This window comes from Cheilinus undulatus, linkage group 23, assembly GCF_018320785.1.
Source record: "Cheilinus undulatus linkage group 23, ASM1832078v1, whole genome shotgun sequence".
Classification (NCBI taxonomy): domain Eukaryota; kingdom Metazoa; phylum Chordata; class Actinopteri; order Labriformes; family Labridae; genus Cheilinus; species Cheilinus undulatus.
In genome coordinates this window covers 28310462-28330849 of record NC_054887.1, presented here as the reverse complement: position 1 = coordinate 28330849, position 20388 = coordinate 28310462, and the positions used below count along the sequence as shown (strand labels likewise).

At 37.5% G+C, this 20388-nt stretch overlaps 1 protein-coding gene across 2 annotated transcripts; it reads left to right on the top strand.

Moving 5' to 3' along the window:
• The first annotated feature begins 11269 nt into the window (after nucleotides 1-11269).
• On the top strand, nucleotides 11270-19094 carry dclre1c (DNA cross-link repair 1C, PSO2 homolog (S. cerevisiae)). 2 transcript variants are annotated; one of them, XM_041780359.1, is made up of 15 exons: nucleotides 11270-11495; nucleotides 11656-11707; nucleotides 11985-12069; nucleotides 12282-12341; nucleotides 12437-12492; nucleotides 12688-12789; nucleotides 13108-13180; nucleotides 14230-14370; nucleotides 14484-14585; nucleotides 15030-15166; nucleotides 15261-15315; nucleotides 15615-15703; nucleotides 15910-16007; nucleotides 17615-17701; nucleotides 18192-19094. In XM_041780359.1, the coding sequence occupies exons 1-15, from the start codon at nucleotides 11348-11350 to the stop codon at nucleotides 18944-18946; spliced, it is 2040 nt and encodes a 679-aa protein (XP_041636293.1). In that variant the 5' UTR covers nucleotides 11270-11347; the 3' UTR covers nucleotides 18947-19094. The 2 variants fall into 2 exon arrangements, with proteins under 2 accessions (XP_041636293.1, XP_041636292.1); XM_041780358.1 differs by having other exon boundaries at nucleotides 14484-14600.
• Nucleotides 19095-20388: the final 1294 nt, after the last annotated feature.

Here is a 20388-nt window from a genome sequence, read left to right as displayed (position 1 = left end):
AAAAATCCATAAGGAAAAAAATGACATTTTGACATATGATGGATTTATTTATGCAAAGCTAGTCCAAACCTTACAATTAGATGACTTTTCAGAACCCGGCAATGTTGCTAAACATTAGACTACTAGAAAAGCACCCGGAGAGCACAGACCTCCGCCATTAGCCCTATCTCCCATTAGTGAAGAATCTTTTAAAACGATTCCTGGATCCGTCCCCATCTGCCCCCCACCACAGCATTCGCCAATTACTCCCTCCCTTGGCTTCGCTATGGGTGCACTATCTTGGTGGAAGCATTTCTTGCCGGTGCCAACAGATGCACTGACAGTCTCACCCATGGTCTCACCAGACGACTGGATGTCATGGCAGAGGGTGAATATTCCTCTATTCTATTGTAGTATTCTCACTACAATTCTTTCTCTCTGTAACGCTCCAACTCATTTCCTTGACCGGGCGTGCGTCTTTCAAACTCTATAAACTCCAAAACTTTGAATAGAAACACACCCAAAAATGCTGCTGGGATTGAAGTTACTCATGTCCGCCATCTCCTGGTGTAAACTGGTAACAGCACAGACCTCTGCCATTAGCCCTATCTCCCAATAGTAGAGAATCCTTTAAAAAATTCCTTGATCCAGACGGTGATCCGGATCAGTCCCAAAATCTAATCAGTTCTTCCTTATGCCATTTCTGACATTTCCTGAAAATTCCATCAAAATCTGTCCATAACTTTTTGACTTATGTTGATAACAAACTAACAAACAAAAGAACAAACCCACCCGATCACATAACCTCCTTGGCAGAGGTAATTATGACATTGACAACATTACATTACATCACAATCCATTATGGATGATACCTGCTAACTGGCTCCTTTTTAGCTGAAGGCTTGTGCGTGAACTACAGCTGTAAAACTGTATTCATTTCGAGCAAGAGAACCAAGGCCCGCTGCCAAAGATACATAGTGCTGAAAGCAGGTGACCAGGGCACTCTGTGGAAATTATTATACTCAAGTAAAAGTACAGCTACTTTGATTAAAACCGACTTAAGTGCAAGTAAAATTTATGGCCATGAAATCTACTCAAGTACAAGTTAAATGCATTTAAGATTTACTTTAAGTACTGAGTAGATACTGACGAACTGAACAGTAAAAATGAACTTTCCTTATTGATAATAACATGGGAATATGGATCTCCAATCAGGCTGCTCTAGTAAAGTTCCACCTTTATAATACATTGAATTGAGTGATGATCAAGCGGCAACCTCCAGTCCTGAAAAATGAAGCCAATGCGGAAGTGCAAAAAAATTGCAATACAGCGAGTGTCCACTTCAGGCTGGCTGCAGGAACACCGGAAGTCCCGACTGAACACCTGTTAAAAAGCCGTTTTTTTACCCTAGAAATAAACTGGTTCACAGCCTGGTTAAAAAAAAACAAGTGTGTCTTAATAGCTAATGTCTTCATGTGCTCTCACTGTACAGGGGGTGAATATTTTTGTACCACAATGGTTTAGATTATATTTAGGAAAAGCCTCAATGTCTCACTTGATTGACAGATAGCTCGACAGGCAGAAGCTACATTTCTGTCAATCAGAATGCTAGCTAGCTAGCTGACAGGCAGTCGCGCTTAGTGGGCGGGCCATTAGGTCGATTCAAAGTTCGGTTGAGACCACGATTTCAATATAGAAGCCTCCACGATTGGCTTCAAGAGCTGTTTGAGTCCGCTTATTGTAAGCAGATGGCTGATGTCACACAGCGTTCAGTTCTTTCTACAGTCTATGGTGATGACGCCGTTCTCTTGCTATGTACTGATCAACACTTGTAGTCAAAGCCAAACAACAGGCCAGTTTCAATTTGGTAAGCGTTAAGTTGTTGTGTTTTTACTCAGTCCGCTCAAAATATACTTAAGTAAAATTAAAATTACTGACTTTTAAATATACTTGAGAAAATTACCCCAAAAAGCTACTCAATTACAGTAGTTACTTCCCACCTCTGATAGCCCCCATTCTTCCCATTGCCAGTTAATGTACTATACAACTAGAGCCATCAGAAATGACTATTTTCAGGTGGAAAAGTTAAATATTCTTGCATCAAAGCATGTGTATCCAAATGAAAACAGAGTTCTAGTTACTGGTTATACAAACACTACAAAAATCATCATATCAGGCAGCAAACTTTTAGGATATAAGAGGATTTAAACGTTTTTGTGCATTTTAACCCTATAGATATATTTCTAACCCTGAAACAGAAAAAGGTTATGGTCCTCTACCCTGTGTTGGTGAATCAAAGCAAAACAGGTTTATAATTTTGCATATTCTGCTTCACTTCCTCTATTTTTCAGGTGTTATAACAAACACAGAGGCAGGTTCTATCTTTATAGAAAGAGCAGGGAAGATAGTAACAATCAAAGCTGCAGGGAAGAGGAAGCTAAACTAAATCTGACTTCATTTTTGTAGAGAAACAAGGAGAAGTCAGTGCTATTTTTGATTAAACCTGTAACTTCTCAAAGAATACATGAGCTTTTAAGGCCTGCATGTCTTCGACCTGCTACACAGCAGGAAAAACATACTGCTGAAACAAAAAGGCAATTAATGTATCAGCCATCAGACCATCAATTATCCATTATCTAAACCCTTTTATCCAAGGCGGGGTCGCTGGAGCCAATCCCAGCTGTCACTGGATGAGATGCTGGGTATACTCTGGGCCAGATGCCAATAAATCACACTGCTTAGATTGATCAGTGGATTGGAAATAATAATTGACGAATAATTTAAGACCCTTTCTGAGCAGACACTCCCAAAGTATCCTTGTTCAAGCCTGTCAAATGTGAGATTTTATTTTTTCTATAGGATCATAAATGTATAGCTATTTGTGTTTTGACAATCAGAGAACACCACCCAAGGCTTTAGGAGCTTGTGATGAGTTTTCCCTGGTTTTCTGACATTTTTAGACAAAAGAGGAGAACAAGAAGATAGGGTGACACAGTCAGAGGTTTTTCAACCAAGGGGAAAAAAATATCATGAGTCACTGTGCCAAGAATAAGAATACTTCTGAATAACTGTGTTGTTTCTGTTGTAAGCCTACTTATGTAACAATCTCCCACATGCTTAAGAAAAAGCTGAGAAACACATGTTATGGTGGGACTGTTTCCTTCAACATTGTCCATTATTTTTTAACCTTCTAGCTGGGATCATACAGTGTATTGAATAGTTTAGCCTATATTTTTCTTGATAGGGTTTAAGTATATTGGATGTACTATGTATATTAGAAAGTGTCTTTCTGGGTAACATTTAGCAGAAATGCCACTGTATTACAGCTTGAAAGTGCATTTTCTGCCCTCAGCTTTGCCTTAAGATTTCCTCTTGCACTGCTTATGAAGACTCTATGCAGTCTGACAGTCAAAACCCAGGGCAAAAACACATGTCACTTTCCAAAGCATTTCACATTGTATGCATGAGATTTGGGTTTATTTATTTTCACAGAGACTTGAAGCCAAATGTAAAGAGGTCAAGTGCCTGGGAGAAAACAAAGCTCTGATCTGATGCAATAAATATGTGAAACAAGCTGTGAAACACATCCTACTGTGTATTTTTGGATACTTAATATCCCTAAAACTCCCTGGTGACTTTTCAAATCTGCTCAAAAGCGCCTCATATTCCAGATATGAAACAAGCACACTACAAATAACCCTTACTAGCCCAAAGTAGAAAAGGCAGGGGAGAATTCAAGCTCAGTGTAATGTTACAAACTGGCACATTTTAGTTGGATGCAAGTTTGTGCAAAGAAACAACCAATCACTTATGTTTTTTTCAAGAAGGATTGAGTGTTGTAATAACTCAAGAAACAATACACACATAAAAGCAGCTCTCAGGATGGTTAAAATCTCCTTAAAATGATCTTTCACACCCTGCCCTTAAGGTTAAATAAGGATTTTCACAATGACGGCAGCTGTGGATGGTCGCCCCTTCCTTTCTGGGTCAGAAGGCATCGGGAAGGGAAATAAAACCCTGCACGGAGCTTTCTCAGCAGAAAACACACACACAGTGGAAAACAAGAGCTTCATTATGAACCAGCATAAAACTGGCCTAAAGCTACATTCCTCCACAGCCTTGTGATTCACTAGGCTCCTTAAAACAAGGCAAGAGACCCCGCGACTTAACTGTGCTGAGAAGAAAATATTTGCATCATATGTGAGTTGACAGAACAACCCACACAGTGTAGTTATAACTTGATAAAATGTAGTGGTGATAGTCAAACCCAGGAAACACAGCCATTCATTCAGGTGTTTTTCTACAGGCAGGTGCAGCAGGTGAATACAAGGGCTTTTATACTCATTAGAGTGTACAGGCATGCTTTAAATTGGCCATATGTTACACTAATATAACCTTAATTTGAAGAAACTTGAGTCTGTTGCCGAGAAAATAACATTTTAAGTAGCATATGATTGCTTCCATTTCATATTAATGTTGATTCACATTGATTGATTAGAGTTTGACATCACGTAGGCTTATAAAGTGGAAAACTGACATAATGAATTCTCAGAAAGGACAGACAAAAGGTCCAAAATAAAATATTTCTGATTTATGTTCACAAATATGTTAAAACATAAAGAAAATTGAATAGTTAAAATCGTGTTTATCAGGTACTTATGCTTAAGAAGCTTAAATAAGTGAATTTTGGCACATTTGTAGGAAAGATGCATAACACGCACCTGATTATCCAGTTCGTTCCATCATTTAATTTTGTTAAGCTACTGATTAATTGTCTGCTTTAATGATGCACCTAAAATTTATGATGAATAAATACTAAATAAATGAAATACTTTGTTTGGTAATATAGTCCAACATATTAAAATTCAAAATTAATACATGACCGTTTTACTTAGTAAAATGTAGACTTAACTATTTTGGGCGATTCTGACACCTTTGAAGGACGGGTGTCACGCTCAAAATAGTGACCGTGTGAACTAGCGACCTTTCATCCAGTGCGTCACTGGTTGTCGTCGCTACAGCAGACGTTAGAGGCAAAAAGCTTCCCAAAAATGCATCTTTGTTTAATAGCTATTTTGAATTAAGGCATTTCGGATGAGTTCTGCTGACACTAAAATAAAAAAAAAATACCACATAAAGAAGCTTTAGATTGGGAAAATTCCGTCTTTCACATATGCTACAACTACGACAATGAGACGTATTCGGCTACGAGTCGCCAGTTAACACGGTCACTATTCAAAGCGTTACACCTGCACACACCTTAGTTCGCATTTCAAGGTACATTTCCTGAGCCTTAGTGCAGTGAAACTAGCACTTATTACGTTAATTTTATTACAGACATAAATAGGGAAAATGTTTATTTTACATGTACATTTTTAGCTTTAATTAAGTGTGTTATAATCCTCAAAAGCTCAACTCTTAACACTATCCACCACCAGCATGCTAAACCTGAATGACAACAGGAAAATAAACCACCTGAAACGCACCAGTCATCTCTGTGACACATGACAACGCTGAATATCTCCCCACATCTTTACTATGTATCTTTATAAATAAGTATTTAGGCTACCTTAGCTTTCCTTTACCAGCAATAGCTAAGCAGGCACCTTATAACTTTATCCAAACAGCTTGTTAGCCGTTATTGCCAGTTATGGCTAGAGGCTAAACAGTAACTAACTAAGCATATGTTACCGTTCAGTGAAAAATACGCTGAAATCATACGTTATATTTGCTATATATGTCAAGGTTTCAATTAATGGCAAACAAATGACACAATTAAGTGACTTCTAGCACTGTAAGCTAACCTGAGATTTACCCGTTACAAGGCCATCTGTACAGCAGGTTGCTAATAAAGCTAAGCTAACCATAAAGGCAGCCTCTGAACTGTAGACAGCAGTCAATACTTTGCAGCAGACAATGGCACGTTTTTACCATCCAAAACAACCATATTTAGAGCTCACTTGCCTTACAGCCTCCGTGTCTCCCGTACTGGAAACATAACTTCAGAAAAGCCGAGCAGTAGGGTCGACTGTGAGTTAAAGGGAATAAGCCCGGTAGCCTCAGTTCAAGCTGTTAAAGGCGAGGTCAGTTAATGTTGAGCCGACAGCGTTACAGCCAGACGGGCAGGTTTATTAACGGTCAGACGCCCAACGAACCTCATTCAGAAAACATGCAAATTAACAAGGCCTCGAAGGAGGAAGAAGTACCTAGTAGTACCGCTTCGAAAAGGAAATGTTAGGCTGTATATAAACCGGAAAAGATTATATAATATCAAAAAGCTTAAATTATAGTTTATTTTATATTAAGAATTAATCAGCGTGAAGCAGGGATGAACAACTTTGGTTAGAAGTACACATTAATTCCATTCTCAATGCCAAAGGGCCAAATTATTACAAATTGTGGGAAATTTCCCAGTGTAACCACTGTTAGGGCTGGGAAATTAGTCTAAATTTTGGTTAAATCGCAATATGGCCTGCCACAATTTTCTGAGGGTTAAATGTTCAGACCTAGTTTAATATATCATATAATGTGTTGGTTATGCTATAGAATGATCTATTACTTGTGAAAGAAATATGTTGCTTTTATTATCATTTATTATGCCAACATTTATGTTTTTATACTCAAGTGCAAATAGAAATTGTTTATTCAATGTGCTATACACAGAATTAGATACAATTTAAGCACATTTTCAATGTAGTGAATATTATAGTTACTGGTTATTTTGATATTTTCGACGTTACTTTTTTTTTTTTTTTTACAAATTCATTTAGTGATGCACATAAAAAAGTTTTACAGCAGTGCTTACCAAAGTAAAAACCAGAGTAAAATAATTGCTCTTAAATAGGAAAAAAATGACACAACATTTATTGCTTGGCAATCTGGTTAAGGGGGGCCCTGTGTCATATTTTTTCTGGGGGCCTAAAATCCCTAGCTACGCCCCTGCACACATGTACAAGTAATCAGATGATAAGAAAGGTTATTCTGTTTTCCATGTTGGGGGGCCACACTGAGTAAGGTAAGGGGCCACACTGAGTGAGGTGAGGGGCCACACTGAGTGAGGCGCAGGGCCACATGTGGCCCCCAGGCCAGTTGCTGACCTCTGACTTGAAGGATCTGGAAGTTTTGGTTTTGCTCAACTTTACTGACATAGGCGAGCCAAGTCTCAGAAAGTGATATGGGCGAACGAAGTTGGAATTTTCACTTAAGAAGAAGTATGGTGGGGCGCAGATGACCAGGCAGTTATTTTGCGCCCCATGTACACAGGCGGCCTGGGTCCAAGTCTGGCTTACAGCTTCTTTCCTGTTTGTCTTACTCCCATTCTCTCATCCCCATTTCTGACTCTATCCACTGTCCCGTCTAAGTCCACAATCATATCTTAAAAAAACAAAGTAGGCTATGGTGGATCTTGAGCGTCTGGATCATATCTAGAAGAAAAGGTGACGGTTTCAAACCTCCTTTTTACTGAGAGACTAGTGCAGTCCCCCTATAATCTTGCAATAGCAAAATAAATTGCCACTTTTTGAATGAAGATTGGCTCAATATAGAGCCTACTGTCAGTGTCAAACCATTATTAGAGGCTTTAGTCAGGCCTACGAGTGGATCTCATTCTTAAAATGAAAAATAAACACATTTAAACAGGAAAAGTCACTCTTAAGTCATCTCTAGTTTATCCAAACACAGCAGATGGTCTTTCTAACTTGCAGGATCACATTAAATTGCCTGTTTTCTGAGTGGAAGTTGGTCTGAGGATCACTTCAGACTAATCCCATAATGTTTTTGGTAATTAAAAAGTAGTTTGACAAGCATTTAAAGAGCCTTGGATGTCATTGTTGCCGAATATAAAGCAATAACTATTATATGACTCACCTTCCCCTCTGTCCCAGGGCTGTACTGCAGCAGTATGCACTCACATCAGCTTGAAAACTTCTCCCTGCAAGACCACTGGGATCATCTGGCTCTCTCATTACAAGTTAATAAAGCATAAATCTCTCATTCACGGGCAGATAAAATAAGTTACATGTCCTTGATCTGGGAAAAAAAATATTTAGATCTAAGAGGCAGTGGAGTGTGTATATAATCTCAGCCCTCATGTTAGCATCACATGAGGAGAGTGTGACAGGCCAAGCAAATAATCCCAGCAGAAAATACTTCAGTCACATTGTTAACTGAAGGTCATGGACGTTACAGTGAATGGGCATGAAATCTGTCCTCATTAAAGCCTTTAGGAGGAGCAGAAGTATGTTTGAGTTCACATTATGTCATTATTTTTACTGCACTCTTTAAATGTCATTCAAACTCGTTTCAACCAATTACACTAAATTAATACAATAAAATAAGAGTCAATAATCCTGTACAACACAAGAATAATATGACAAAGTGCAATTGGCTTAAAGTAAATTTTGTTCTTATTGAAATGCAACCACAATTTCAAAAAAGTTGGGACACAAATAAAAACGGAATGCTATTATTTCCAAATCTCATTTTATTCTCGATATAACATAAACAACATATCAGATGTTGAAAGTGAGACAGTTCATGAAGCTTATTTTGAATTTGATGGCAGCAACACATCTCAAAAAAGTTGGGACAGTGCCATGTTTACCACTGTGTAGCATCCCATCTTCTTTTAACAACAGTCTGGGAAGTGAGGAGACCAGTTGCTGGAGTTTTGGGAGAGGAGTGTTGTCCCATTCTTGTCTGATTCTAACTGCTCAACAGTCTTCTTTGCCAGATTTTTAATTTTATGATGTGCCAAATGTTTTCTACCATAAAAAGTCTGAACTCTTCATCTGTGAAGCCATGCTGTTGTGATGGATGTGCTATGTGGGTTAGCATTATCTTGCTGAAATAGTCAAGGCCTTCCATGAAAGAGACATTGTTTGGATCGAAGCATATGTTGCTCTAAAACCTTGGTACTTTTCAGCATTGATAGTTCCTTTCCAGATGTGTAAGCTGCCCACGCCATAGGCACTAATGCAACCCCATACCATCAGAGATGCAGGCTTTAAAACTGAGCCAGGATAACAAGATACATAGTCCCTCTACTTCTCCGTCAACAGGACACAGCATCCCTGGTTTCCAAAAGGAACCTCCAATTTCATCATCTGACCACAGAACAGTTTTCCATTTAGCCTCGGTCCATTTTACATAAGCTTTGGCCCAGAGAAGACAGTGGTATTTCTGGATCGAGTTCCCATATGGCTTCTTCTTTGCATTTGTGGATGGCTCGGCTAATTCTGTTGACAGTGATGTCTGGAAGCGTTTCTGAGCCCATGCAGTGATTTCCAGTACAGAATCATGCCTGTTTTTAATGCAGTTGAAAGATCACAAGCTGACCTCTGGCCTTGTCCTTTGCACTCAGAGATTTTTCCAGATTCTCTGAATCTTTCAGAGATATTATGTACTGTAGATGGTGGGATATTTACAGTTTTATATGTTGAGGAACCTTTCTGGAATTTGTTCCACAAATTTTTGATGCATTTTGTCGCAGATTGGTGAACTTCTACCCATCTTTGCCTCTTAGAGACTATGCTTCACTAAAATGCTCCTTTTATACCCAGTGATGTCACTGATCTGTTGTCAATTGGCCCAATTAGTTGCCAAATGCTCCTTCAGCTGTTTTTCGATACTGCTTACTTTTCCAGCCTTGCCCTGTCCCTACTTTTTTGAGATGTGTTGCTGCCATAAAAAATGAGCTGATATTTTATCTGAAATGGTTAAATGTCTCAGCTTCAACATCTCATCTTATGTTATATTGTGAATAAAATATGGATTTGAGATTTGAAAATCAATGCATTCTTTTTTTTACACTTTACACAGTGCCCCGACTTTTTTGGAATTCTGATGCAGATTTAGTTAGATATTTGAAGTCATATCAAGCTCAAAAGGTCCAGCATTACCTCATATTCTCACATATTTATCTTATGTAAATCTTAATATAGCAGGCAGTTGTTTGTCTGAACTTTTTGGTATAAAAGTGTTTCAAACACAAATGATGACTGCAACTTTTTTCTGCCCCTCAAACATCAGCCAGGTCTGCCTGGTGCTGTCTTTGTATCTTTAATATGAATAAACTTTGACTTTGTGGACATTTCCTTTTCTCACTGCAATAGAAATGTGTCATGTGTCAAATGTGTTGCCCAACACTTTAATCGAAATATTTACTGAGGCCCCATGTTTGACCTGAACATATTCCAGTTCATTTCTGCAGCCTGCCAGCTGGAGTCTGAACAGATTTTTCACCTCTGGGGTCCATTTTTTTGGCTTTGCTCATGGACTTTGGCTTAGAGTTGATATGAGACAGGCAAGTCACAGTGCTGGTCTTTAATATTGTAAAACATGGGAAAAAAAGGTATTTGTCCCATCCTGAATTTATCTTTTTTCTTTTTTTTGCATATTTGTCACACTTAAATGTTTCAGATAATCAACACATTTTAATATTTGACAATAATATTCCCAGTTAATATACGCCCTCTTCTTTGCAGAATTGACTTAGCCAAACTGGAGGGTTTTCCAGCATGGACTGCCTATTTAAGATGATGCCACAGCGTCTTGATCAGATTTAAGTCCAGATTTTCACTAGTTCGCTCCAAATCCTTCATTTTTTTGTTGTTTTTTAAGCTTTTCAGAGGTGGACTTGCTGGTGTCTCTCGGATCATTGTCCTGCTGCATAACCCAAGTACTATTGAGCTTGAGCTTTGATATTGTTCACGTACATTCAAATACAAGTGGTGCAAATTCAGCATTATTGGATCAAGAAATGTTCCGTCAAAGATGAATAAAACCTCTGATTATATACCAGCTGTTAAAAAAAATAAATAAATAAATAAATGAATATCACCTAAATTCTATTTAACAAATTTCCTGATGTTTCTGTTGAAAAAAATCTTCAATCATACACGAAATTTGATAACAGAGTTTATTTTTCGATTAGTCCCTTTCCAGTCCAGCTGAAGGTAGACGTTAAACAGCTTCTCTTTGGTTGCCTGGTTACAGTGGAGCCTCTTCTTCTGTGGTGGAGGATACAGTCGAGAAGCTTCCAGAAGATGGCGCCAAAGAACAAAGGAGAACCGTTAACAGGGAAAAAAGACCTGAGTTCAATATTTGGTTATTGCTTTATAATGGAAGAGAGGGTGTGTTTATTGCTCTGAGTGTAAATTAAAAATTTTAAAGAATCATAAATATCCGTGTGTTCTGTTTAAGGAGGGAATAGAACGGTGTAATTATGACAGCAGATGGCGGTAGTAGCCACTGAATACTCCTGAACCGCCATTAAACAAACGAAGAAGAGTAACTGAAAGTGATGGGCGGGACAAGTAAACGCCGGTTATGTGAACATATATAACTCTCCGATGGAAACATTGGTCTAATGATTCAAACAGATATCGTTCGAAGACCCAGCTTAAAGATGAGTTCATTTCCAGGTCGAATGAAGGAATATCCCACAATTTCTCTGGACCGCTTTGACCGGGAGAACTTACATGCCCGGGCATATTTCCTCTCCCATTGTCACAAAGGTAAGCCTGACAGTCAAGCTAGCGTCATCGACCTGGGTTTTAATTCGGCGTTGTATCGCAATTTTACATGAAATTCGCCTCTCGGCGAGCTTTTTAACAACAAAAAATGATATGTGTTACCAGTGTCTGTTAGTTAATTTCATATTATGGCTTTCAACAGATCACATGAAAGGACTTAAAGGGCCAATACTGAAGAGGAAGCTGCAGTCCAGGTGAGGACAGTTTGGCTAAATGAGTTTTATTCAAATACTGGCAGGGCCAGTTTACCAATATGAAAGGGAATAATACTGGCAGGGCCAGTTTACCAATATGAAAGGGAATACTGCTAAACTATTACTACCTGAAATAAGACTTACTATACATGCTTTTAAAAACTCTATCTACAGCTTCAATTCCTGAAAGAAACATACACAGTGGACAAAAGTATTTAGCTACTTGTAATAAATGAAGTAAGTAAATGAATGTCTAAAACTTTCCTTTTCATTCCAGTCGTACAGTCAGGCTCTACTGCTCCTTTGTGACCAAAGAACTTCTGCTGAGCAATCCAAAGTACACTTTCTGGGAGGAATACATTGTAAGTATGTTGGAGAGGATCTTAAATGTAGGTGATAACCATCATGGCATCATCAACATTATTCTGCAGTTAATACTCCAGGTGCAGAAAAGTAATAATGCCTATTTTTTTGCTGATTTGCATTCAGGTACTTTGTGGCTGCATTCAGCTGTTTTTTCATTTCTAAAGTGTTTTTTTTCTCCTCTCTTGTACCAATTATTGATTCATTTTAGGTTGCCTTAGAACTTGAGAGCCCTACTCAGATATCTTTGGTTGATGAGACATCTGGAGAGGTAAAAACCAAACATCTTCTACATTTCCAGACTTGCAAATGTGTATTTAGCACATCAGTTTTTCTAAGGAATTGAATTTTTTGTTTGCCTGACAGAAAGAAGACATTGTGGTCACGTTGCTTCCTGCAGGTCACTGTCCCGGGTCTGTAATGTAAGTCAAACTATTCTACACTATTCTAAACTCATTCTGATTCTATATCCTTGTGTATGAGACACCATGCTAGTTAAAACACAGTCATTTATGTGATCGATCTTTTTTGAGTATGCCCATTTACATTGATCGTTTAGCCCTTTTCACATTGTATTTTACCTGTAATGGGATTCAGTATGGTATGTTTTCGTAAAGGTTTCTGATCGAGGGTTCTCAGGGAAATGTTTTGTACACTGGAGACTTCAGGCTGGCAGCAGGCGATGTCTCGAGAATGGACCATCTTCACTCAGGCAGCAGGTTTGTCCTCATGATTATCTTGACTGTTTTCTGTCTCATCCTATGTCACTGTTTATATTTTGGGTTTATGAAGGAGCGTGTTTTGGGGGTGCAGATGGAGTAGTGGTTGGATCCTGCTCCATGTACAGGAGGTTACAGTCTTTAAAATGGCTCTCATGTGTCATTCCCCACTCTCTCTCCTTATTATCTTAGTCTGTCTACTGCCCTATGTAAATATAGACACATAAGCACCCAAAAATAACAAAAGGGGATGTTTATTATATTTGTCACATAAAAGTTTAAAGTACTGATGCTGTTTTTTCAACGTCTCTCATACAGAGTAAAAGATATTCAGAGTGTTTATCTGGACTCTACTTTCTATGACCCAAGATTCTACCAAATTCCTACTCGGGTAAGTTTTAAAAATAAGAACAGGATTAATTGTCAACAGAAAAGCAGCCATATCGCACTGTTTAGTCATGATAATTAAACTGTAGTAAAATAACAAATAGTTCAGAAATCAAATTAGGGATGCACAATTTGGGATATTTTGCCAATATATGATATTTGTAAAAAAAAAAATAATAATAATAATTCTAGTTCACACCTGAAACTTCAGTCTTAAAAACACACAATTTAAAGTTTGAAGATGAACAAATTAATGAATTGCAGTCATTAAAAACACTTTAAAGTGTAAGGAATCATGATGAACAAAGAAAAGACTTCAGCTTACAACAGCTTGCTGGTCCAGCTTGAAACCTCAGTAACTAATAGGGCCAAAAATACAGCTGATAAAGGTAGATTTTTATAACCAAAATATCAGTAGAAAAATATAGATTATAGATGGAAATTTTGTTAAAGATAATTTCAGCCAATACCGGTATCATACGGATAATATTGGTAATATATCGGTAAAATTTTATCAGTATGATAGCGGTATCAATATATTAGCCATACATAGTGGATATATCAATAGGTTTGTGCAGTTTAAAGCAGAATTAGTTGACTTACCTCTACTGAAGTTCTTTTTTTCTCTATTATCCTTATTCTATAAACTCAAAAGTCTTTTATAAGGACTAAATTTGAAGGTCTGAACTTTAGCTAGTGTGAATTTTTATGTTTGAGAGAATTTGTAAATTCATTTGTAAAATTTAGGATATTGATTTGAAATGGGGGGGGGGTGTCTTACATTTTTAAAGGTTTTTAATGGCAATTTAAGAGATTTCATTTGGATGTTTATGGAACTCTTCCATCATTGTCTTGGAATTTTGGGGAATATGTTTGTAAATTTGATTAGAAATTTTGGGGATGTTTTGCTTTGAAATATGGGGGAATTTGTTTGTTTTTTTTTTCTGGAATTTAAGTGGAATTTTGGTGAATTCTTATAGGAATATTAAGGCGTTATGTTAATTGTTGTGGTTGTAGATACTTTGATATTTTCATCAGTGTTCTTGTGTGCAGGAGGTGTGTCTGAACGGTATCATGGAGCTCGTTGGAAACTGGATCAGTCAGAGTCCATATCACGTTGTTTGGCTTAACTGTAAAGCTGCGTATGGATACGAATACCTCTTTACCAACCTGGGAGAAGAGTTCAACACACAGGTAACACAGATATTCTTCCACATTCTTAAAAGTCTCTCTAGGTATAAACCAGCACAGTCTATGTAAACGTCTACTGTTGTGATGAATAAATATGCTTGTTTTTTAACTCTCAGATCCATGTTGGGAGTCTGGCAATGTTTAAGAAAATGCCGGAGATCCTGGACTACGTGACAACTGACCGAAGGACGCAGATCCATGCCTGTCGACACCCGAAGGTCTTTCTTTCTGTTGTATGGAAACACACAGACCCTCTTCCTATTTATCATATAAAAATTACTCAACTTGATTTTTTTTCTCAAAGATAGATCAAATGGTTTGAATGTAATCTTTGCAATCTTAAATTCACCCTAACAAATAATTTATTTTTTTGTTGCTCCTTTTATGCATTCATCTCTAACATGAAAATAACTCCAACCCTTTTGGCAGCAGCAGTGGCCCACCGGTTGGTTTGCATGCTCAAAGTCAAGAGCCCAAATTCAAATCCAACCTCCTTTCCTGAATGTCTATTCCTCTTTGATTTCAGACTCTATCTGCTTTCCTGTCTCATTGACAAAGACATAAATTGGCCAAAAATATGTGTAGTTCCTTTCTTCATAACTCTAAAGTGACTTTGTCCTTGGTTCCTTTTTGTTTTTGTGTTTATGTGTTTATGTATCTAGGATGAGGATTTTTTCCAGGGCAACAGACTGCCGTGTGGCTGCACAGCTTTTGACGGGACTCCTCTTCGCATTATCAGCATCAAACCTTCCACCATGTGGTTCGGAGAGAGAATGAGGAAAACCAACGTCATAATAAAGTAAATAGCAACAAAACTGAAGCATTGATCAATTAAAAATCACGTCAAAATTGGTTTTAGTAATAAATATGACTTTTTAAAATATATTTTTCAGAACAGGAGCCAGTTCCTTCAGAGCCTGCTTCAGTTTCCACTCATCCTACTCAGAGGTTCTTCAGTCCTTAATTTAAATACTCAAACAAGACTTACTGCTACTGTGGTTAGACCTAAACAGTTTATTGATTTAGTTCTTACGCTATAAGCTTGGGAATCAATTCTGCTGGTTTTCGGCCATGAAAGCTTGAAACATTTGGTCCTTTCTTCCTTCTAGTCTTACCTTATTTTGGCCAGAGAAGCCATTAACTGTAAAAACATCTGTTAAAAATTAGATTTAATTTGAATTAATTGTTTATTGACTGAATATTGAATTAAAGTTTGTGATACTGAGACTGTTTTTCGAACTTCTCAGCTCAAAGATTTCCTTTCCTACCTCAAACCTGTCAACATCTACCCCAGTGTGATCCCTATTGGTCGGACAATGACTGAGGTCACACAGATGTGAGTAAAACTTTGAATATATTTAACTTGATTTAACTGGCATTTTCATGCTGCTCACTACATTTACTCCCCAAGTGTTTAGTCGATTTGAAAATATATTTTGAATATTCATTTTTGTAAAATTTCCCTCTAAACTCCCCAAAAATTCTTGTTTCATCATATTATTTTTGAAGATTAAAGACCATTTCAATTGTCTTTATGAACAGGTTGAAGCTAATGTGCAGGAACCAATCAGACCAAGCTGCACCCGTTTACAAACCCCTGGGAGTCCTCAAACGCATCATGGTGGAGCGACCTACATATGGTGAGAGCAACACAGCTGCTCTGCAGAACACCCCTGCAAAATACTGCCTCTGTATCTGTGATGTGTATAAAGAGATCATCATGTAAAAAGTCTCTGGAAAAAGTTTGCACCGTACTAAAAGGGCTGCTTGAACCTGTAGTTTACAATTTAATGCAACTATGTCCATTTTAGATGTGGATGAATTTAGTACTTAAAGATAATAAACAAAGTATTTCATTCTTATAAAAGAAAAATAGTTAACAGCCTCTGACAAAATAAGAGCTCTCAGTTTAAAGACATGCCCCACCAAGAGGATCAGGAGCATCTTCAAAAAAGAACACATTATTTTCACCTCCTGCAAACCAAACTGAACACCTGACAGTTCTGCTGCTGCCTCTAAAGCTCTTGATTCTTCAAGGCGGGATCCAGCTCTGATGATGAAGGGCTCCTGACTATACATTTTGGTCACAGTAGGTTGTCTACCGCCTTTAATTGAATACGCTACTGCACGCATGTTAACACAGCTGCAGGAGGGATATGCAGTTTTTGGCCGTTCATGTTTGTTTGTGATATAATTCATGAAGAACTCAAATATCCTTTGGGTTTAACAGTGTGTGTTTTTGATGAATTGTGTGTTCTCTGCATGAGTGTGTGTCTGAAAACTTCTCTGTAGCTCTGTGTACTTCACTTAAATGGGTCATTTTACCTGTTAAAATCTTTTTCCTTAAGAACTTCAGCTAGTGTGAACCTAATGGTGTGTTATGTTGTTTAAAGTTATGGTTTGATACTGTAGTAAATCTTCTTCATCCAAGTTTATCATAGACTTTATGTTACTTTTGTGTCTGTGCATGTTTAAACTAACTCAGTCTCTTGTGCTGCAGTGCCATTTTACATATGCAATAACAACCAATGATATTCATAATATCAGAATTTTAGATTTTAAATCATTTTGGCATCAGTTGAATTAAAATTATACCTTTGTTGATACCACAGCAACAAAAAAAGAAGACTAAAGCACCAAACATTGGGTAGCTATTTTTTTTTTAAGTTAGCAATTACTAGGGTTGCTGCAGATCCTTAAAAAATCTTAACAAGTCTTAACAAGGACTTTAGAAATTTAAGGCCATAAAAAGTTGAAAGGATATTTTAGTATTTTTGAAGTTGGGTTGTATGAGGAACTTGGCAATAGTAGTGGCATTAGCCTCTAGACACTAAACACTTAGTGAAGCTAGGCTTTATAGCACTACAGACGGGTACAGTTGCTTTTTAAGTGAGGTTAAGGTACAATGCAGCAAAAGCAAATGTTGGCTTTTTTGTTGGCTATTTTGAAACTTATTGAAGCATTTTATTTTTAATCCAGAAAGCCTCTTTTTCACTGAGAAATATGTTTTTCTGCAATTATCTATCTAGCAATCAATTTCTATACTTCTTATCCCATTTGGAGTCCCAAGAGGGCTGGAGCAACTGTCACTGGGGGAGAGGCGGTGGTACACCCTGGACTGGTCTCCAGTCACTCACAGGGCCGAAAGATTGTTTCCAGCAATGTTCAACATTTTATCTAAACTCAATTTCAGCTTTTTAGATATGTCATTTGTTTGATCACAGACTGTCTATTCTTCTCTGTTCAGACTCAGACAGTGATGATGAGCTGTTTGATGGCATTATCCTGGCACCAGTGAGGAAGAAAATAGGGCTGGACCAAGAAATATTAAAAGGTAATGACCTTTTTCAACTTTTTTAGAGTTATTTCTCACTTGAGATGTGTTTTTTTGCCACTATTAACACTGCTCAAAAGTGAAGCCAAAATTTTGAGCCAAGTCATGCACAGAATGGAGCGGTCTGGTGGAGCCGCCACACCTCTCCAGCTGACCAGGACAAGTTTAACTAATCTGATTAAACATCAGAGATCACTTACGCCAGTAATTACATTCTAAGGCATATTCTTGTGTCTGTTAAGAGCACATTCTCAGAATTTTAGAATGATATATGACTTTATGCAGAATCTGGGCTTGGCAACATTGTATTTGATATCTAAGTTAATAATTTGGCCCATTTATTAACATGGAGGAGGCGGGGTTTATGACCTATACTGCAGTCAGTGGACAAGGGTAGCTCTAAGTGTTTTGTCCTCACTCCTGGCCCACTGTTGCTCTGTTCATCTTAATAGATAGTCCATGATTATACCTCTTGGTTTATCCATTTCAGAGAAAGCTAAGAGTCCACAGAAAACAACGCCCCCTGTCTCCATGGAGAAGTCTTTACCCCAGACAGTGACACAGCCTGTTACAGGCAACTATGTGGACTGCACTGAGTCTAATGATGAAGAGGAGGATGACGAGGAACAGATGGAGGAGGACAACGAGGGATCAGGGAATAGTACTCTGATAGTAACAAAAGAGAAAAGGACAATGAAGGAAACTGAGAAAAAGGAGCCGGATGTAGAACAAAGTGCTCCCTCTAAACCTCCAAAATGGGAAGATTTCTTCACCACAGAAGCTCTACCTGACAGCCAGAGCAGCCACAACAGCCAATCACAATCCTGCTGCTCTGTCCCAAGCCCCACCCCCACAAAAATGACAGACTCACAGACTCCTGAACTATTCAGCGACGAAGAGGAAACCCCAAATATTGACGAGAACTTCAGTCTGACTCTGTCGGCCTCTCTGTCAAACCATTCCTCTCAGAACCTGGACTCACATATTCCAGATACCGTGATCCTGCACCCAGATAAGGAAAAACAAGAACAAGGAGATTTAAGGACCAGTACTGTGTCTTTGGAAAAAATAAACAATAACATAAACATCCAATCAGAGACGGAGGACCTCTCCGAGTCTCAGGTGTCATCTGACTTTGATATTCCCTGTACACCAGAGTCAAAGATGCCACGACCTGATGAACTGTCGCTGCTGTACAGGAAGCTGGCATCAGGAGAGGAAGTGATGAGCAGACAGAGAGACTAAATGATTAAATGTGTTTGACCAAAAAACTTCTAATTTTCTCTTTGTCCACATTAAATGACTCAGACTATAAACAGAAAGGTTATGATGTATTGCAAGAAATAAAAAAGTTAAAGTTACTGAGAATAAAGCCTTAAACATTGTAAGGAAATGGGCACTCCGGGTCATTTATATATGCAGCTTTATGTCTTTTGAGACAGTTGTTATACTCAGGGAGGCCCCAGTGAGACTGTCATGTGGCTACCCTACACTGCATGATACGGTGCCCTGGAAGTGTGATACAAAGTTATGAAGTCTCAAACACATAAAGCTTAAAAAGAATTTACATGAACGAAAATATTTTTGTATTGCATAAAACAAATTAACATTAGCAAAACTTTTTTTACAAATGACAAAACAAATTTACATTATACAAAACAAACTGACAAAAAGTCTGATACCAAAAAACAGAGTCTGAAATACCTTTACAAAACTTGAAATAAATTTTAAAAGTTGAAAATACTTTTACAAAACTTAAAACAAATTTACAAAGTCTAATACAAAATGACAAAGTCTGAAACGCTTTTACAAAACATGAAACAAATTTACAATGTCTGAAACAAAAACTTGAAACAAATTATAAAAGTCTGAAATACTTTTACAAAACTTGAAACAAATTTACAAAGTCTGAAACACTTTTACAAAACATGAAACAAATTTGTAAGGTCTGAAATACTCTTACAAAACTTGAAACAGATTTACAAAGTCTGAAACACTTACAAAACTTGATGCAAATTGACATAGGCTAATACAAATTTAAAAAGTCTGAAACAGTTTTACAAAACATGAAACAAATTTACAAAATCTGAAACTCTGAGAAAACATGAAACAAATTTACAAAGTCTGAAACACTTTTGCAAAACTTGAGGCCTGTGTGACTTGCCGTGTTTATGTTCCCTTTCCTTAAGATACTGTTGTTTGTCAATTTGTTTCAGAAGTTGTAAAAATGTTCCTTAACCTGTTCATTTGTCTCAGCTCCTATGAAAGTGTTTAGTCTTTTGTATATCTATTTTGTATGAAAACTAAATTGTTTTTGTTAAAATTGTTTAGATTTTTTTATTTAGTATCAGACTATTAAGTTGTTTTAAGTTTTCTAAGTGTTTCACACTTTGTAATTAGATATTGAACCTTTTTTAAATTCATTCTCTAAAATGTAAATTTGTTTTGTCTTTTGTAAAAGTGTTTTGCTAATGATTTCTTTTATGAAATGTAAAATTGTTTTTGTTAATCTAAATTTATTTGTTTCAGACTGTTTTTTTATGACACTTCCAGGCCACCATAGGACAAGGCCCCCTTACACTGCCCTGTGTACTCTGTTTCTTTCATTTGCGCATGCTCAGCATGAACAAAAGCAGCACAATCTATTATCAGCCCCCCGTAGACTTAATCCACACAAAATAATCTCA

Coding starts and splice junctions, on each gene's coding strand:
- dclre1c (XM_041780358.1), top strand. CDS start 11,348: ATGATTCAAACAGATATCGTTCGAAGACCCAGCTTAAAGATGAGTTCA. Junction 13,181..14,229: donor TCTACCAAATTCCTACTCGG/GTAAGTTTTAAA, acceptor TCTTGTGTGCAG/GAGGTGTGTCTGAACGGTAT. Junction 16,008..17,614: donor GGTGGAGCGACCTACATATG/GTGAGAGCAACA, acceptor TTCTCTGTTCAG/ACTCAGACAGTGATGATGAG.